Source organism: Leopardus geoffroyi, chromosome C1, assembly GCF_018350155.1.
Source record: "Leopardus geoffroyi isolate Oge1 chromosome C1, O.geoffroyi_Oge1_pat1.0, whole genome shotgun sequence".
Classification (NCBI taxonomy): Eukaryota; Metazoa; Chordata; class Mammalia; order Carnivora; family Felidae; genus Leopardus; species Leopardus geoffroyi.
In genome coordinates, this window is record NC_059328.1 from 79,093,339 (window position 1) to 79,112,708 (window position 19,370).

Below are 19,370 nucleotides of genomic sequence, written 5' to 3' on the forward strand. Positions count from 1 at the left end.
TCTCAAGATCCCTCAGTTAGCAAATGGTCCAGGGATAATGGATACCACAATCCCAAGTTGTGTTGGTTAAAAATTAAGATTCTTGAGCCCTATTATAGACCTAAGCAATCAATTTCTGGGGTTGGGTTAGAGGAGTGGAACAAGCTCCTTGGGTGCTTATTTAGCATTCCAAACTTTCAGAAGTGATGACCTTTGGCTCTTTTTTCCCCCCTCTGTATTTTGAGCACCTCACATGCATGAGTTACAATGCATGTTTGGGCAACAGATGAATAAGAGAACACATATAAATAGAAATCCAATGCAAGGCAGAATGACATACAATAGGAAGTGCAGAGAACTATGGGTTTTCAAATGGAAGGGAGAGCACACAAGGCCAAGTATGAGATCAATGAAGGTTTTAAGGCTTAGCATTGACAATGACAGATAAGTAAAATTTCCTTTGACTGTAATTTTTATTATGTATATTCAGCATAGTATTCATTGCTCTTTTAATAAGGCTGTTAACAACTATAAAGCAATTTGAGCAACAATGATTATGTATTACACTTCAGATGAAAAGCTATTACATGCTGAATCATTTTTTAAGTTTCAGATAAAGAATTTTTATTTAGGGAGGCATACAATTATAGGTACTCAATTTTTGTTAATTTTAAGACATAATAACAATGCTTAAGAAGGATAAACCTACTTAACAAAATTACATTTCAATTTGTAATTTATTTCCTTCCTATTTCAACCACTTCTTTACCTTCTATACCTTGAAAGAATAGCATATCATTAATGACCCAAATGCAAATGAGAATAAAACTCTAGGCCTTAAATATTACAGTATTTTAAGAGTTTATGTAACTAAACACCAAAGACAAAATCAGCCATTATGTGATAGCTTAATTTTAGCATAATTTTAATTTCAAAATTTAATACTGACATTTAAAAAACCACACGAGGCAGATAATCTATATGCCAAAGAATTTAGTTCTTTGTTCACTGGTTGTACTTTTTTTGGTTAATACAAGTAACATTCTTAATCCCACTCTTCATTTTGTGCCTATAAAAATAAAATTGTCCTCAGTATTCCTAAATTCTTTGTTTTCCAAATAAGGCCATTATAAGGTAAGAAGTTACTGAATCACAGGTTTAAAATCAGTGGCATGAATCATACGTAGATGATGTAACAAATTCATTGTTAGGTAAGGAATCAGTACAGTACAGTAGCCAGCCAGAGGTAGAATTCTTAATCACAGTTTTATAGAAGAGATGCAGTAGTTTATATCTGCACTGTTTTATTAGGTATAGTATGGTAAGTTTGCTTCTCATTTTGAGTTTAACAGAAGGGGGGAGTGGGACATCATAGGCAATTATTGGCCCTTGTTTTGCCTGTATTTCAGGTGCTACTCCTGGACACGTAAAAGCATTTTCTTGGGTCAGTTAAGGTAATCAATCCTCATTTTTAAAAAGCTTCAGAGTAGGGATATCTAACCTTTGTTCTCCCAAAGGCATAAGAAGGAGGGAAATAAATCTTTTTGTACCACTCTGACTGTAAATTAATAAACCATTCTCTTGATATCATTGCTTAAGAATTCAAGCAGTACTAATGTACAGAGGGGTGCTATATTCAAACTTGTAAGCTGATTGTTTCTAACTCATATTTGTTGTCTTAACCAGTATTACAAATCGATAAAACCTAAAAATTCTATTTAATGTAGCTAAATTACTAGTATATGAGTAAGACTCCATAGACCCAATAAGAAGGATGTCAGAGACTTTAAAGTTATTCGCATATCAGCTCTAAATTTGGGATTCTGTAGGCTTTCAATCCTTACTTGAATGTCAATAAATAAAGTGATCAGAAAAGTAATTTAATGAAAGTTATAATAAAAGTTGTAATATGTTTACCCAGTGCTAAATCTTACAGTAGAGTTTGTTTCATAAAATATACCTGAATACTTATAAAAGACAATTCAAAACAGAATAAAACAACTGTAAAACAATAAAAGCCCTGGCCAAGTATAGTTTCTACAGTTAACTGGAATTTAGTCTGATCATTATTTAGGATAGGGTCATTAGTGAACCAATCAGATTCTAGATTCTTACAGTTTATTTAAGTGAACTTAATTTTGATCAGATGTTCTCAAGCTTACTCAAATTCTTCTTTACTGATTTTGTTATTTTTTTTGTTGTTGATTTTAAGAACTCAGAAAAGGAGATCTTTATTTATGTTAGGTCCAGATTTTTAAAGCAATATTTTCCTTCACAACTGTTGGTAATAATGTATTATCCAAGTCAATAATCATGTTAAAATTAACATAACACTGCTGATAGGTAATATAAAAGTATTTTTTGTCACATTTAATTTCAAAATTCTAGATCTTAGTTAAGGACTAGACAAAATGTGTCCCTATGGAGACTGAGCTATTTCATTTCAAAGAGAAAATTTTTCCAAATTTTAATAATGACTGAGCAATTTAAGAATTATGAAAATATTGGCCTTTGGGGAATGTAAGCTAAGTCTATAAAACTAATACTTTTTGTTAATATTTTAAATTGAAATATATTTGGTTATAAAAGTCTCACAAATCTGTTTTTCACAGCTATGTGTCTATTTACATTATAGGAGAGATACATATGTAAAAAGAAAAGTTGAGTTTTTGTTTTCTAAAGATTATTCCAATCTATGATTAGGTAATTCTCAGATGATTTATAACTTAATATACTGGAAACTTACACAGTTAATTTATAATTGCCACATTTACAAAGAAACTTCAATATATTGAAAACCTGTATTAATTTGTATTTGCCAAATTTACAAAGAAACTTCGAGGTAAGAGAATCTTTTAAAAACATTGTTTGGTGTTGCATTTGGGCCCAAAGCTCATTTATTTAAATCACCTATGACATTTGCAAAAGTTTTTCAAACTTAGGAAAATGCTGTTATTAATATGGCTTCATTCAATTATACCTATACTCTGCAAAATATTTGTTATATATTTAAGTACAACTGAAGCAATAAGACTACTTGCACGGATGAAAGTGAAGACTTTCCTTTCACATTAAAATTATACTTGCTTCACGCTTGTGGTAATACCTGAAAATCTTTTTTGAAAAGACTATTAATGGTCTTGGACTTTAACTGTAAGGTGTATTACATTTTTCCATCTCTCTTTTTTATGTTAAGTAGTCTAGTTTAAAGTTTTAAGTTCTACTTTTCCTCTTATCTTCAAATAGACTCTTCAGCATATAAACTTGAATGGCTGACACAACCACCATTACCACTAAGTTAACCATAGACCAGAAATTGACTCTATCAAAGTTGCTTTCTTGGATATTTCGATCACGAGCTTCAAATGCTCTAAGCAGAGTCTGGATGTGACCACTTTTGCTTAGTCTGGCCTTGATACTGTTGATGGATTCCTGGAGGTAAATAAAATAATTTTACTATAAAAGAATGCTCAGTAAATTTAAGCCAATTTAAACATGTGATTCACAGTACCCTGACATTCATATTAGTTTTATATCCAAACAATTAAGGGACAGGTGCTACTTGGATTACCTAAAGATCTCTGTAAGTTTATGTAATAGTTCTCCTGGTTTATTTAAATTATTTTTTTATAAATAGTTATTTAACAGTGGAGCAAAGCTACTGTAAATTGAAAATAAATAATGTGAAAATCTATTTGACTGGTATAGTACCAGGGGTTTTACATACATTACCTCTTTCTCAGCCCTCACAACCATAAGAAAATAACTAAGTTTTTAAAAAACCTAACTGATAACAGTGTTTAGGTATTTGTCTTTATATAATGCACTGTGGGTTTATATTTTCTTCTTTGAATGTTAGTCTGGCCCAGTGTAGTGTCTAGCAAAACACCCAATGTTTTTATCTCAGAAAATGTAGTGAAATTAGAAAATATTCCAATTTTTGATATGTATATTATACATCCCAAAGTATAATCAAATCTATTTTTTAAAAAATGTTCCAAGATCACATTTGTAAAAGCTTATTACTAAGATGCACTCTAAATTGTACATCTTCTGAAAAACGTATTTTTATAGTAGGGTCTTGGTGAGAAGTGATTTGAAAACTATAAAAGGGCTATATGAATATAAGATAAAATTGAGGTTTGAAATGATGTCATAGTTGACCCTTGAACAACATGGGGGTTAGAGATGCCAATGCCCTGCACAGTTAAAATTCCATGTAAATCTTTAGATTCCCTAAAAACTTAACCACTAATAGCCAACTGTTGACCAGAAGCCTTACTGATAACCTAAACAATCAGCACACTTTTTGTTATATGTATTATATACTGTATTTTTATAATAAAGTAAGCTAGAGAGAAGAAAACGTTACTCAGAAAATCATAAGAGAAAATGCATATATAGTACTACATTCCACTTACTAAAGAAAATCTGTGTGTAAGTAGATGGCACAGTTCAATCGCAGATTGTTCAACAGTCAACTGTACTTATGGCAAAAATAAGAAAATAACTAGAAACAGACTTTCCTGGATAGTCATTTTGCTTAAGGTCCTCATTTAAGCAAAAACTATACTCAAAATTCCAGACTCTTCTGCTAAACCTACAAAAATACAAAGTGTAGTATTTATCATTTAGGCCTATTTGTAAAGAATGGTAACCTAGTAATGCAAATATTGTCTAGAAAAATAAAGAATTCAGATCCCCAAATAAAAAGATCATGCATAATTCTTTTCAATGTTATAGAAATGATACTCAAACACAAAATTATTTATTAAAGTTTCCTGTTATGAAACTAAATTTTGGGGAAGTAAAGCTGAAAGACATTTTATTTTTCTTTAAAAAGGACTTACAAGTACTTAAACCATATTTAAGTCTGAACTTGCTGGTCATTTTGTTTAACCATGTGAATGAATTCAATCTCCTGAAAATGCAGTGAAGTACTAATAAGAATAATGTAAGTACTACTGTTCTTGTTGGAAAAATAAAAACGGAAGAATAAGTTAATATGATTGAGATTTTAAATATATATCTATGGGAAATGGTGAGATAAAAACTGTTATGGTAAAAATTCATACCAATCAAACTTAATCCTTTCAGTTTGTATTCTTAGTAACACTCGTGGAAGAGCTAAGAAAACTAACATTTTTTTGTACCAGACACCATTTAAAGCACTTCTATACATGCTAGATCATATTTCATCCTCACAACAACTCTAGAGGTATTCTCCCCATTTGGCAAGTGAGAAAACCAAGGCTCTGAGAGCTCAGTTACTAAGCAGTCACACATACACGATTGTTTAATTTTCCAACTTCTTAAGCTAACTGATCTACATATAATAGGTCTCTTCTATAATTTGATAGTTGCTTTCCTAATAAACCTCAAGTGATCAAAATACCATATTATAAAGTAAATATATAATACCATATTATATATATGGTAAATATATAAAGTAAATATATAAATATAATATATTATAAGTAAATATATAATACCATATTATAAGAAAAAAAAGTTAGGTTATAAAAGTATTAGAGGTTACACAGTTTCAATTTGCAAAACCATGTTAGTTTTCCTGCAGGAATTTCTATCATACAGCTATATATGTTATTTACAAATATCACTCAGTAAATTCTATGATTTGATTACATCTATCTGTGGCTGAAGGTACTGACCTATTTCCCCTATCATTAGTACTATTATTAACAAATAGTAACATGTACATTTCACTATGCATGTTAATGATAAAAATATAAAGAAATTCAAACAAAGAAGCCATATTCTAAGAATTTTTACTCTTGAATGTAGTCCTAGTTTCTGGTGACTGCTAGGTCTGGTCTGAGTAATATAAAGTGTTCCCAAATTAACCAAGTAATATCAAATTTATGTTATAAAAACCATGCTGTGAGGAAAATGCCTCTACATCTTAAGGGTTTACAAATTACTCACTTTTATTCTATGTGCAAGTACACTATAGATCATTACATTCTTCTGTTTGTGAATATTCTAAGAGAGTTTTAGGGTTAAGAGCTTATGTTCAAATTCTATTTCCCTCCTCTCTAGTTATATGAAAGAAAGATTACTTAAGCTCCCTAAAGCACAATTTCCTCATTGGAAAGATGGAGATAAATAGTCCTCAGAGTTCATAAGTAAAGATTACCTGAGATGATGCAGAGAAAATGCTTATTTCTGTGCCTATCACATAGTCAGGCCTGTGGATAATTTTTATTTATTAAAAGATCATACTGACCAGGATATCTTCCAGTTTCATATCCAACATGTCTGTGCCAGTAATATACTTCTTCCAGTCCTCTTGTTCTTGCACCTGTTCTCCCATATTATCCAGGATTAATTCAAAGAAAATCACCTTCTCAGAAATGGTGCTGAATGTATTATCAAAGCAGAACATGTAGTCACCGTCTTCAGTCTCTATCCTGTATTAAAAAAAGTGTATGTCTTCAGTTATCTGTACTTCTATTTAGGATCAAAGAAAAAACTCCTATAGATAGAAAAAGAAATAACATGGTTTACGTTAGTAATTGGACAGTTTGCTGACAGAAAGATTTCCTTAGTATTGAAAGATAATTTATAATTTCTTGGGAAAGAGGTAACTTGTTAATATCCATGTTCAAATACTTGCAACTTAGATGTGCTTGGCATTGGCTCAGGAAATTATGGTAAAAGGTCTTGACCTAATTTTTGGAAAAGGATAAGATTAAAAACATAGATACATGATACCTCAAAATGATCTTTAATATTTACACACTATTAAAAGTAACTTATCATGAGTCAATTTGTATGCAAATAAGACCACAAACCTCCCCTTCAATTGAGATAACTCTAACGTGAGTTTTGTTTTCAAAAGTAGTGATGGGTTGTTCCAAATGCTTTTCTTCCAGGCCTCCTACAGATTAAGAATATTTTTATAACATACTTTACAAAAAGGTTAGGATGAGGTCAGTAGCCAACAACCAGAGCTTTACTGTCAGTGGCATTACCCTTTACTGTGTAAATGCCACTCACATCTGACTTATACTTTTAATCTTGGTCTCATTAGCTTCACATTCAAGATAATTGGCCTGGGCACAGTTACTTTAGCAAAGTGGCTTCCTATTTTTTTTTTTAAACTTTAACAAGAAAAATACTGCATAGGCTAATGACATTTACTAGTGCCGGCCACAAAAACCACTGAAACTGAGTTTTAGTTTTTGTTGGGACTGGTTCATGGAAGGTTGGTTTAAATGATTCTGAAATTTTCTTATTTCCAATACAATGGATTGCTTAAACTGAGGTACGTGTATCATTTTCTATAGCCTTGTCACTACAGCATGTGGTTCTCCTCTTTTTAAGTCAGTCCCCATCTCTTCCACCTGTTTCCAACTTGAAGCATAAGAGATAAGTACTCAGTAATTTGACTGGATTTTAACATATATACTATACATAAAAAATACTAAATGCTTATCTACCCCCAATAAAAAATGCACACTGCTTTCACATATTCTATCTCTTTTAATCCTTACCATCATATTTGGAAGTTAGGCATAATTGACCTTTTCAAGGTAAGTAAAATAAGGTTCACATAAATTAAAATACTTGCCTATGATCACATAAGCCTGTCATACGCATAGATGAAGTTTGGTTTTGACTCTCGAGTTAATTGATCTTTCTTTTCTGTAATACTGTTCACAGCCTGTCTGCATTCTTTGCAATCTCCTCAGCCATGACAAACCTTTGTCTTTGAGGATGTATTTAACCTTTGGAAGAAGCTTGAAGAATATACTGGCAAATACAGTGGGGAACAATTTTAAAAGGAAAAAAATGTTATAACTATTTGTAAAGTATAATTCAATGTTAATCACTTTTTAATGTAACTCTTAGTTTTGTTTAGTCTTTATTTTATTTAACTCAACTTTATTTAGCCACTTTTAACCCTGAAATGGATAAAAAAGGGAAGCTTTCTGTACCTACTCTTTTTACGTGTACAGATATAGACACAGGTAAAAAAATTGGTTCTAAAATTTCACGGGATGATGAGGCATAAAAGTCTAGAAAGGGTGCATGGGGACAAGGGTAAAAATGAAAAACGTTTGACAAGCACTGACATGTATGAACTTACGCATGTGTATGAAAAAAAAAGATGTTTACTACTTTATAGTCATTCCGATACTAATCTCTTTCTAAATCCGTGTAATTACTTTTAGTAGAAAGGAACTTTATTACTACAAATGATACAAAATATTACCAAATAAGAAATGCAGTTAATTTTCCTTCCAATTAGAATAAAGAACATAAGTCATCCAAAATGGGTAAGTTCTCATGTAAGTTAGGGTGGTATTAATTCAGTTGTCTAGAAAAATACATACACACACACACAAAATTTCTCATTCCCAAAAGTGCCAGCCAATAGCTGTTACTTAAGGTGTTTGTAGCTCTAGAGGCATTTTTCCTAACCCTGCCTTCTGGAAGGACAGTATTTGTTTTAAGGATTTAACAAAAAAACTATTTCAGTGTCATAACAGCTATTTTAGTTGCCTTAAAAAAGTTAATATAGCTAGGGGCACCTGGGTGGCTCAGTTGGTTGAGCGTCCAACTCTTAATTTCAGCTCAGGTCATGATCTCATGGGCTCTGTGCTAGCAGTGTGGAGCCTGCTTGGGATCCTCTCTCCGTCTCTCTGCCCCTCCCCGCTGCTCTCTTTCTCAAAATGAGTAAACATTAAAAAAACTTAGAGGAGTCAGGATAGATCAAAATTCTTGCTTTCTGGGCATCTGGGTGGCTGTCAGTTAAGTGTTGGACTCTTGATCTCAGCTCAGATCATGATCCTATGGTTGGTGTGTTTGAGCCCTGTGTTGGGCCCTGTGCTGATGGCAAGAAGCCTGCTTGGAATTTTCTCTCCTCTCTGTCCCTTTCCCACTTGTGCTCTCTTTCTCTCTCTCAAAACAAATGAATAAACTCTAATAAAAGAAAAAAAGCAGTGTTCCAAAAAAAAACCCAAAACAAACAATTCTTGCTTTCTACTATACAATGCTTAGAATATTTCTGGCACATAGCACTATGCAAATACTAGCTATTACGATTATTCGTATTTTTTTTTTTAATTTTTTAATGTTTATTTTTGAGAGAGACAGAGACAGAATGCGAGTGGGTTAGGGGCAGAGAGAGAGAGAGGGAGACACAGAGTCTAAAGCAGCCTCCAGACTCTGAGCTGTTAGCACGGAGACTGACGCAGGGCTCGAACTCACAAGCTGTGAGATCATGACCTGAGCCGAAGTCGGACGCTCAACCGACTAAGCCACCCAGGCGCCCCCAATTATTCGTCTTTGTTAACCAGCGTATGTGGCATGTAATTGATAGTAAATACTAAATACATGTATGAATGAATGAGGGGGAAGAATATCTCAACTATAATACTCTTTTCAATAACAATACTCTTTCTTATTTTTTATTTTTATTTAATTTTTAAATTTTTATATATATTTCTAAATTTTAAAGTTTTAATTTTTTATTAAATTTTTAAATTTTATTGTTAAACTGCTTTATTTATTTTTTTTTAACGTTTATTTATTTTTGAGACAGAGAGAGAGCATGAACGGGGGAGGGTCAGAGAGAGGGAGACACAGAATCTGAAACAGGCTCCAGGCTCTGAGCTGTCAGCACAGAGCCTGATGCGAGGCTCCATCTCACGGCCCGCGAGATCATGACCTGAGCCAAAGTCAGCTGCTTAACCGACTGAGCCACCCAGGTGCCCCTAAACTGCTTTATTTTTTAAATTTTTTAAATGTTTATTTTTGAAAGAGAGAGAGACATAGAGTGTAAGTGGAGGAGGGTCAGAGAGAGAGGAAGACAGAGAATCTGAAGCAGGCTCCAGGATCTGAGCTGTCAGCACAGAGCCTGACATGGGGCTTGAACCTACAAACTGAGATCATGACCTGAGCCAAAGTCAGACACTCAACTGACTGAGCCACCCAGGTGCCTCTAAAATGCTTTTTAAAATGGCACTTTTTCCCAAAAATAAACGTTGAAAAAAAAAATAAAAAAAAAATAAAACAAAAGAATCTGTTTTAAAAAAAAAAAAAAAATGGCACTTTACTTATGCAGAGCTCAGGATAAATCTTTGTATAAACCATTAATACAGAAATAATTTAAAAAGTCAGTTTAGATTGATAAACTTGGAACTATGCTTTTTCTTTGATAGTTATGAACAGAAACTAAAAGTGTAACTTATCTTTAAATTTGAGAATATAGAAAATATGTAGAATTTCTGCCATTTTTTTCCTCCAATTTCCTCCTTTCCTTTAGGAATAAATTAAAATGAACTGTTAGGAAGAAAAGGTATCTTGCTTTCTTGTACAGAATTACCTCTCATTAAACCATTGGGAGAAAAGACTGAGTTTATAAAAGTTCACATTTATTGAGTTCTTTAGATATGCCAGGCCACTGTTCTAAGCACTTTATATGTATTAATTTTTTTTTATTCACCACAGTCCTCTTGAGGTACATGTTATTACTTTTTCTATTGTTTTACCAACTTAACATTTATCATGATCATTTTAGCAATAAAGAAACTGATGGGAATTGCAAGCTGGTGCAGCCACTCTGGAAAACAGTATGGAGGTTCCTCAAAAAACTAAAAATAGAATTACCCTATGACCCAGAAATTGCACTACTAGGCATTTATCCAAGGGATACAGGTGTGCTGTTTCGAAGGGACACATGCACCCCATGTTTATAGCAGCACTATCAACAATAGCCAAAGTATGAAAAGAGCCCAAATGTTCATCGATGGATGAATGGATAAAGAAGATGTGAGAGATACACACACACACACACACACACACACACACACACACACACACACACAATGGAGTATTACTCGGCAATCAAAAAGAATGAAATATTGCCATTTACGACTATGTGGATGGAACTGGAGGGTATTATGCTAAGTGAAATTAGAGAAAGACAAAAATTGTATGACTTCACTCATGAGGACTTTAAGAGACAAAACAGATGAACATAAGGGAAACAAAAATATAAAAACAGGGAGGGGGACAAAACAGAAGAGACTCAAATATGGAGAACAAACTGAGGGTTACGGGAGGGGTTGTGGGAGGGGGGATGGGCTAAATGGGTAAGGGGCACTAAAGAATCTACTCCTGAAATCATTGTTGCACTATATGCTAACTAATTTGGATGAAAACTTAAAAAAATAAAAAGTAAAACAAGTTAAAGTAAAAAAAAAAGAAATTGAGGCATAGAGCACTAGAGTAAGTTAATGAAAGTTACACAGCTAGTGAACAGTGAAACCAGTATTTAAAACCAGGCTGTACAACTCACTCTTAATCACTACACCAAATTTCAAACCTACCTTCTAAAAATTAGATTTAAACAAGTTTATCTTTAGTTATATTAACTTCTTAATATATATTTTTAAGTTTTTACTTATTTTGAGAGAGAGAGAGCCCTGCAAGTGTGTGGGCATACAGCACTTGAACAGGGAAGGGGCAGAGAGGGAGAGAGAGAATCCCAAGCAGGATACGCACTGCCATCACAGAGCTAGACTTCGGGCTTGATTCCACGAGAAATGTGAGATCATGACCTGAACCGAAATCGAATGTCAGATGCTCAACATACTGAGCAACCCAGGGGCCCCTATCCTGCTTCCTCTTAATAAATGTGTATTCCTGCAGACTTAATTAACTTCTCTGAGCCTCCTTGTCTGTAAAATGAGAATTGAGGAATCAAGGAATCTCTCATAATGAGTTAGAATGATTAATTTAGAAGCATATAAAATGCAAAGCCTAGTTTATGGCAAACATTAGACTGTACTTGCTTTTCTTCTAACTGCAAATCCACAATTTAGTTTTAATGCAATGAGTAAACAAAGTGCTGCAGTAGAATAATAGAATGGAAGACGGAAACACACAAGATACGAACAAAGAGAAGTGAGATGTAAGAGAGCATATATAGCCTTTTGTTAAACTCTAAACTTGTAACAAGTTATTTTCTTCCTTTCTGGCTTCCTGTGGTCAGATCTTTTATTATCATATCTTCTAATTATCTAAGAAGAATGAGGCCTTAGTAAGAGGCATACATACACAACACATATGTACAAAGACATACTATACTTTTTTTTTTTTTTTTTTTTGAGAGAAAGCGGAAGAGACTGAGTACAAGGAGGGGAGGGGCAGAATCTTAAGCAGGCTCCATGCTGCCAGTGCAGAGCCTGATGAGGGGCTTGTTCTTATGGCTGTGAGATCATAAGAGCTGGATGCTTAAAAGACTGAGCCACCCAGGCATCACTGTACTTGTTTTTTTAAGCAAAGGAACAGTGGACAAATATGATATAGCCAACAGCTAAAAAAAAAAACTATAGCCTAAAAACTATAAAAAAAACAACAACCCAAAACTATATACCTAAACAGTAACTTAAAATGGAAAGGTTGTGCTAACTAGAAAAACAGGTTTAAAATTCCACAACAGACTGAATTCAACACCTAGGGCACATTCATCCTATTTAACCAAAGCAAAGAAAGAAATTAGGATTAATACAATATGCCTAAAAAAAGGGAAAAAAGTTAAAGGAAGACATTTTAGTTTATACTAGACCAATCTCAAAGACTGCTTAAAATGTTCATATGGAATCATTTAATACTAATGTTTAGTATCATCAAATGTGCTAAATTTCCCTGCCTTGCAGATAGCACATTGGTATTATTCGGCCCAAGAAACTCAACTAAGGGATTACTACTTACGTGTGAACTCCATCTGATTTTCTTTGTTCAAAAACTAAGGTTCTTCCTTGTGGAGAGGCAAGATGGAAATCAATATCTAATCCCGCTCCATCTAAGACCTGTAGAAAAGCACAAAAGAGAAGAACACATTATAAATAGAATAAAAAATATATGAAGTAGATCATGTGACGAAATGATTTTCTTTCTAAACCTAGAGAGGTAGGAAAGTCAACAAGATGCATGTAAGGGCTAGGAAAGAGCAGAAAGACCATCCATTCAATTCCATTCATTTTTGGAACTTTCCTACCAATTCATGTTGCCAGCATCTAAATTTAGGCCTTATAAATATTACTGAAATAATCTTCCTAAAATGGTGCCTTGGTTGAGAGGCCCTGTAGAGTGGAAAGAAACACGAAGGGAGTTCAAATGATAGACCTTACCTAGGTAATTTAGGGCACACTTATGTAACTTTTCTGTTTATCTTCAATAAAATAATAATTAGCTATTTCTTAGCACAGAACTCAAAACTTCCATGATCTGACCCCAACTGACTTCAGTGTATTCACCTGTTATTCCCCAATATGAACTGAATATTCCAACTAGGTTGTTTGTTTACTGGCCAAAGAACACAATCTGTTCCTTTACAATCCCAAAATGCCCTGATGATGATGATAGCTAACAATTAGAGTGTATGCCACACATTGTTTTAAGGGCTTCATGTGGTTTAATTTCCTCACAACAATTCTAAGAAGCAGGTCTTATTATTATCATCAAGACATAAATAGAAGAACCAATCAACCCAACAAACAGAAAACAAACAAACAAAAAAGTGAGGCATACAGAAATAATTTCCCCAAGGTGATACAGCAAATGAATGGCATGGTCAAAACTTGAACTCAGCAATCCGCCTCCAATAGCTAATCTTTTTCTTATTTCACTCTATTTTGTTTATTATTTTTTCTGGTGGCTTTAATGGAATGATATAAAAAATTACCTATTCCTGTGCTCTACTTACTGATCAACAGTAGTAGTTTCAAATGGCTAGCTAAATATACAGAATTCTTTTTCTTCTTTACATCCCAATAAAATGAAGAATATATATAATGATATAAATATTCCATAACAACACTGGAAACCAATAGCTATCAATCTCAACATTCTCACTGAAACAGACTAGAGACACATTTGTTGAAATCAGTGCCCCACGGAGGACCTGGGTGGCTCAGTCAGTTAAGCATCTGACTCGATTTCAGCTTAGGTCATGATCTCCCAGTTGGTGGGTTTGAGCTCCGCATCAGGCTCTGTGTTGACAGCACGGGATTCTTTCTCCCTCTCTCTGCCCCTCCCCATCTTGCACTCTCAATCTCTCTCTCTCAAAATAAATAAACTTAAAAGAAAAAAAAAGAAATCAATGCCCCATTTTTCATGTTATTGGTTTTTCTGAGGATTAAGTTCTGAAAAAATAGTTAATATAAACAGACTTTAAAATGTTTCCTCAGATGAATATACATCCTCAGAGAAATTCAGGAATGTGTAACCCATAAAAAATGAGGTTCCTAGTATGAAAAATAAGCTCTTAAAAAGATTAAAAAATGTTGCCAAAATTTATTTAACAAATGCTATGATAGCAGAATAAATATGGATAGAGACTAAAAATCAGCAAACTGGAAGGAACCAAGGAATTCTCAGAACAAGGTGAAATAATAGAGATGAAAAGTATGAGGGGAATTTTAAGATCATTCATGAAGGACAGAGCTAAAGATTTCAAATATCTAACAAGCATTTCAAAGAAGACAACCAAGAGAAATGAAGGGAGGAGATCATTAAATAAGAGAACAAAAATTTTTGCTTCAAAAGATAAAAATCTTTGTAGACTGGAAGGGACTAATAGAGGTGAAGCAGGATAAATGAAAAAAAGAGTAAAAATCCTACTGACTTTCCCAAAGGATTTAAAAAGAACAACCTAGAAACTTCCAATGATAAGTAGTAGAGAACTGCAAAATAACAAGAACTGGGGGATGGGGGCACCTGGATGGCTCATTCCGTTAAGCGTCTAACTCTTGATTTCTACTCAGGTCATGATCTCATGGTTGTGAGACTGAGCCCCTCGTCAACACAGAGGCTGCCTGGGATTCTCTCTGTCTGACCCTCTCACACTTGTTCTCTCATGCTAACTCTCTCTCTCAAAAATAAATAAACTTTAACATTGAGATTGGCATCAGAATTCTTATCTATAATACTAGATGCAAAAAACCATAATGAAGCCATGTCTTGCATGATCCCAATTAAAAAAAAAAAAATATTTGGTAAAGTGAAAGCAAAAAGTAAGTACATTTTTAGATGTCCAAGGACTTAAAGTATTTTAAAAGAATTATTCAAAGAATCATCCTCTAAAAAACTAAAAAAAGATACCCATTAAATCAGAAAATAAGAGATCTAACAAAACTAAACAAAGATTTCAGTAAAACAAAGTTTAAAAGAGATTATTGGTAGTGACCGTCAGGTTTAATGAAATTGTTTAAAATGATATTTAAGAATACAGAATATACTTAAAAATACATAAAATACAATTTTAAGATGTAAAATATTTATTTAAAAAAATCATAATCTGAAACTAAACTTCCTGATGATTTCACTGAAAGATTAGTGCCACTTTCCCTAGTCTGTGCTGTTGCTTTAACAGCCGTTCGGTTCCTGTAAGGCTTCTGTCTTCTTCCTCAATACGTGGCACATGTATTCTTTTTACCAATCGCCTTGTTCTGCTCACTCCTTTTATGCCTAATAAAACTGATTTTTCTATAGATCTGAACTCTACTTCTAAAATGTCTTCTCTGGAGGAGCCGGGGTGGCTCAGTTGGTTAAGCATCCGACTTCAGCTCAGGTCATGCTCTCACGGTTTGTGGGTTGGAGCCCTGCGTTGAAGCCCCGGGTGGGACTCTGTGCTGACAGCTCAGAGCCTGGAGCCCTGTTTGGATTCTGTGTCTCATTCTCTCTCTGCCCCTCCTCAACTTGCGCGCACGCGCACTCTCTCAAAAAGAAAAAAAGAAAGAAAGAAAGAAAAAAAGAAAGAAAGAAAGAAAGAAAGAAAGAAAGAAAGAAAGAAAGAAAAAACTGGAATGTCTTCTCTCAATTTCCAGATGAAATTAAGTCCTCCCATTAAATACTCTCATAGCTGTATATGCTTACCTTCATTAGAGTTACAATTTACACTTATGTAACAATTTGATTCCTGTTTCCACACTAGATTGTATGAGTATGAGAACATGCACAATTTTTTTACTCATCATTGTATCCATAGCGCTTAGCATAGTGCTCACACAAATTAAGCACTCAGCAATGATTTAAAAAGTTAAATGAATGATCTATTTTAGTCATAAGATATGTGTATTGACATTTAAAAATTTTAAGAACTGGGGTGTCCTTGGGGCGCCTGGGTGGCTCAGTTGGCTCAGGCCATGATCTCACAGTTTGTGAGTTCGAGGTCCGTGTTGGGTTCTGTGCTGACAGCTCAGAGCCTGGAGCCTGCTTTGGATTCTGTGCCTCCCTTTTTCTCTGACCATCCCCTGCTCACACTCTGTGTCTCTCTCTCTCTCTCTCAAAAATAAATAAACATAAAAAAAAAATTTTTTTTTTTAAAGAACTGGGGTGTCCTGGGTGGCTTATTCAGTTAAGCATCTGACTTTGGCTGGGGTCATGATCTCACGGTTTGTGGGTTTGAGCCTCTTGTTGGGCTCCTTGCTGACAGTGAAGAGCCTGCTTGGGATTCTGTCTCTCCCCCTCTCACACTGGTACTTTATATAAAATAAATAAGCTTTAAAAAATCATTAAAAAGTTTTTAAGAACTTAATAATATAATGTGGGTGTGGTCAATTATTTTAGAAGTATCCTCTTAACCTTGAAAAGTAAGAAATGGTTAAAATTTTTCAGTATGTCACAGTAACCCAAAGGCAATGTCTGCAATGTCTGTTCTCTGATATTTTAAAAATGAAAACAAAAAGCAGTAGCTTATTGTTATTGGAAAATTAATCATGGAGTTGGAAAATGCACACAAAAAGTTGAAGATTATCCCTTACCCTAGAAAGTCCTCCAACATTGTCTAGGACTACAGACATTAAATGATTTTCCTCCCCCCCTACCCAAGAACAACTAACTATATTGTTTGGGGGGAATGCAGTGGGGGAACAGTCCCTTTAAGAGTGACAAAAGATGGAAAGTGTAAAGCTAAATGAAGCTAGCTATTTAACTCAAGAAGTGTAAATGTAGAAAAAAAGCTAACATTCAGTGCCTATTTACTATGTGTCAGGAATGACCTATGAACAATTATTTACTCATTTTTCCAAATCAACTCTATGAGGTAATTACTATTATCTCTATTTTACAAGTGAGAGGTTAAGTAACTTGTTCAAAATCACATAGGTACTAAGTGACAGAGTCAAGATTTCAAACCAGGCATTTTATCTCTAGAAGTCTTATAATCACAAGAGGTCAGTAGTTAATATACATTTCCTCCCTAATACCTGGATTAATACTAAGGAATTTTTGAATAAGACAAATTGTTTTCTTACCTGGATTATTTCACTAACCCCCCCGTTGGTTTCCTTGCCTCTAATTTTGCCCTCCTTAAATCCATCTTCCACACTGTACCCAGTGACCTATCTGAAAAACAGTTTTGACTGTTACCATGCTGCTTGTATCTTCAATGGCCCTTGTACAGAACAAGGGCAAAGCCATGCAGTATGGCTTCATGGCCCGCGTTGGGTTAAGATTAATGATCCTGATCCATCCAGCCTTCTGACACCTCCAATCTCTTTTACTTCTACTCGCACCCTAGACTTTACAGTTTTAAAGTCTAATAAAGACCCAGCACTTGTGTCCACATACTGCCCACCAACAAAACATACTATGCATATACTATTCGTTTTGTTCCTTTTCCTGAATTGCCCCTCCTTCCTTGCATTCTTGTCTCACTTAAGCATCTTTTTAGATTCAAATTTATTTTCTCCAGAATTCTTTTCTGAAACCCCAGAGAAGTGGCTCTTCTCTACAGCACTTAACAATACTTTATTGAAATTACCTATTTATTGGCCAGTGTCCCTTAAATAATAAGATCCCTGAAAACAGGAACTTTTTTTTTTTTTTGTCCGTGTCATCGTGGGTCTTCTCGTCCACACTCCTCCCACATCCCACCACCCCCAACCCTCGCCAATTACTGGCACATGGTAGATGAACTTTTGAACCACACTGGTAATCAATAGATGTTGCGTTCTAGTCTCAGTTTTGCTCACTATGTAACCTTAGATACTGCGCTATTGCTTTCCTTAAGTATCTATAATTTAATTCTAAAGTTCCTTCCGATATAAATTCTACGTAACTTTTTATTTTGCTCTATACGTGACAGTAACTGTTGTTGAAAAGATTCTTTATATCAACTTAAAAAAATTAACATCTTATTATAAATTAAGTAATTTGTGAAAAATTAAAAGGCGAACCACACCAATGCATCTTTTTTTTGCAGTGCTATCTAGAAACATCAAAATTAGCTGTGTTGAACTAACAAGATTTCTTCTAAGAAATTATCCTCTACCACGATGGATACATCAATTAAGGCAAATCCCTACATATTATTATGCAGACACTAAAAAGAAAACAATGGGAGAAATGCTTACAATACTGAACGAAAGGTTATCAAGTTTTAATATACAATTAGATATTACCTGGCTTAAAAATAAATATCTGAGAAGGAAATGTACCCTTAAATAAATCAATAGCTCCTTTCAAAATATTCCAAAATCGGATTTAGTGATAATCACATGTTCACAATTCAAAAATCCTTAGCTGAAGCAATGACAGTGAACATTTATAATACCGGAATTGGGTGAGCGTGGTGGGGGTAACAAAACAAGTGTCATCATCTCCTCCAATGATGAAGAAGAACGTGTTATCAGTCCTGTATTGCGAAATTCCCAGTATCGGAGCATGTGCTGGTTAGCAAGGCGATGGGTGAATTATGAAACAAAGAGGGAAACCACCGAGATCACCAGTATTGGCCTCTTTCCGACCAGAGGAAAGGGGAGAAGGCGGGTAGTGAATTCCAGGTCCCGCCTAACTTCTCGGTCCCCGGCCCCAGGAGAACCAAGCCTCGTGCGCCTGCGCCGAGCTGGCAGGCCACCCAGGCGGCCCTCCCCTGTTCACCACCCCGGCAGTCCACAAGAAGTTTCTAAGAGGGTGAGAGGCGAAGACGGTGTAGGTAGGATAAAGGAGGCTGGCTCACTCTCCGCACTTACTTGGTACTCAATCTCCAGCGAGGCCTTCAGGGGCATGGGCTGGTAGAAACACTCCTTCTGGCCGGCCGGAAGGGTAAACGTGAAGTCGCTGTCTAAGGAGGGAGTGAAGGCGGCAGCCACCGGCAGCAGCACTGGGTACAGAATGGCCAGGAGGAGCACCGGGAAGGGCAGCCAGATCTTGACGCCCATCCCTGCCGGGGCGATCTTGGGCTAGAAGAGACTCGGGAGGTGTGCGTTACTGGCACCTAGGCTCCGCTTTTCCTCCCTGGACTCCTCGTGGTTGGCAGGGAAACCTGAAGCCTGAAGCCTGAAGCAACCCCAGGTGGTGGCCACGACGGCAGCACAGGATCCCTCAGAGCGGGAAACACCGGCCTCCAAAGG

General features: G+C 35.0%; 1 protein-coding gene across 2 annotated transcripts; it reads right to left on the reverse strand.

Annotated features, from left to right (window-relative positions):
* Positions 1 to 433: 433 nt before the first annotated feature.
* On the reverse strand, positions 434 to 19,178 carry TMED5 (transmembrane p24 trafficking protein 5). Of its 2 annotated transcripts, XM_045478325.1 has the most exons (6): positions 18,990 to 19,178; positions 12,727 to 12,824; positions 6,227 to 6,410; position 4,144; positions 4,006 to 4,059; positions 3,350 to 3,411 (listed from the first exon to the last, which is right to left on the reverse strand). In XM_045478325.1, exons 1-6 carry the CDS (start codon positions 19,176 to 19,178, stop codon positions 3,350 to 3,352), a joined length of 588 nt encoding a protein of 195 aa, XP_045334281.1. The 2 variants fall into 2 exon arrangements, with proteins under 2 accessions (XP_045334280.1, XP_045334281.1); XM_045478324.1 differs by lacking the exons at positions 4,006 to 4,059; position 4,144 and having other exon boundaries at positions 434 to 3,411.
* Between the last annotated feature and the right edge of the window lie 192 nt (positions 19,179 to 19,370).

What these genes read in the sequence shown, in the direction of transcription:
- TMED5 (XM_045478324.1), bottom strand. Translation starts at nt 19,178, where the DNA reads ATGGGCGTCAAGATCTGGCTGCCCTTCCCGGTGCTCCTCCTGGCCATT. An exon ending in CGCTGGAGATTGAGTACCAA is followed by an intron (nt 12,825 to 18,989) that starts GTAAGTGCGGAG and finishes GCTTTTCTACAG; the next exon opens with GTCTTAGATGGAGCGGGATT. An exon ending in AAATCAGATGGAGTTCACAC is followed by an intron (nt 6,411 to 12,726) that starts GTAAGTAGTAAT and finishes TTTTTAATACAG; the next exon opens with GATAGAGACTGAAGACGGTG.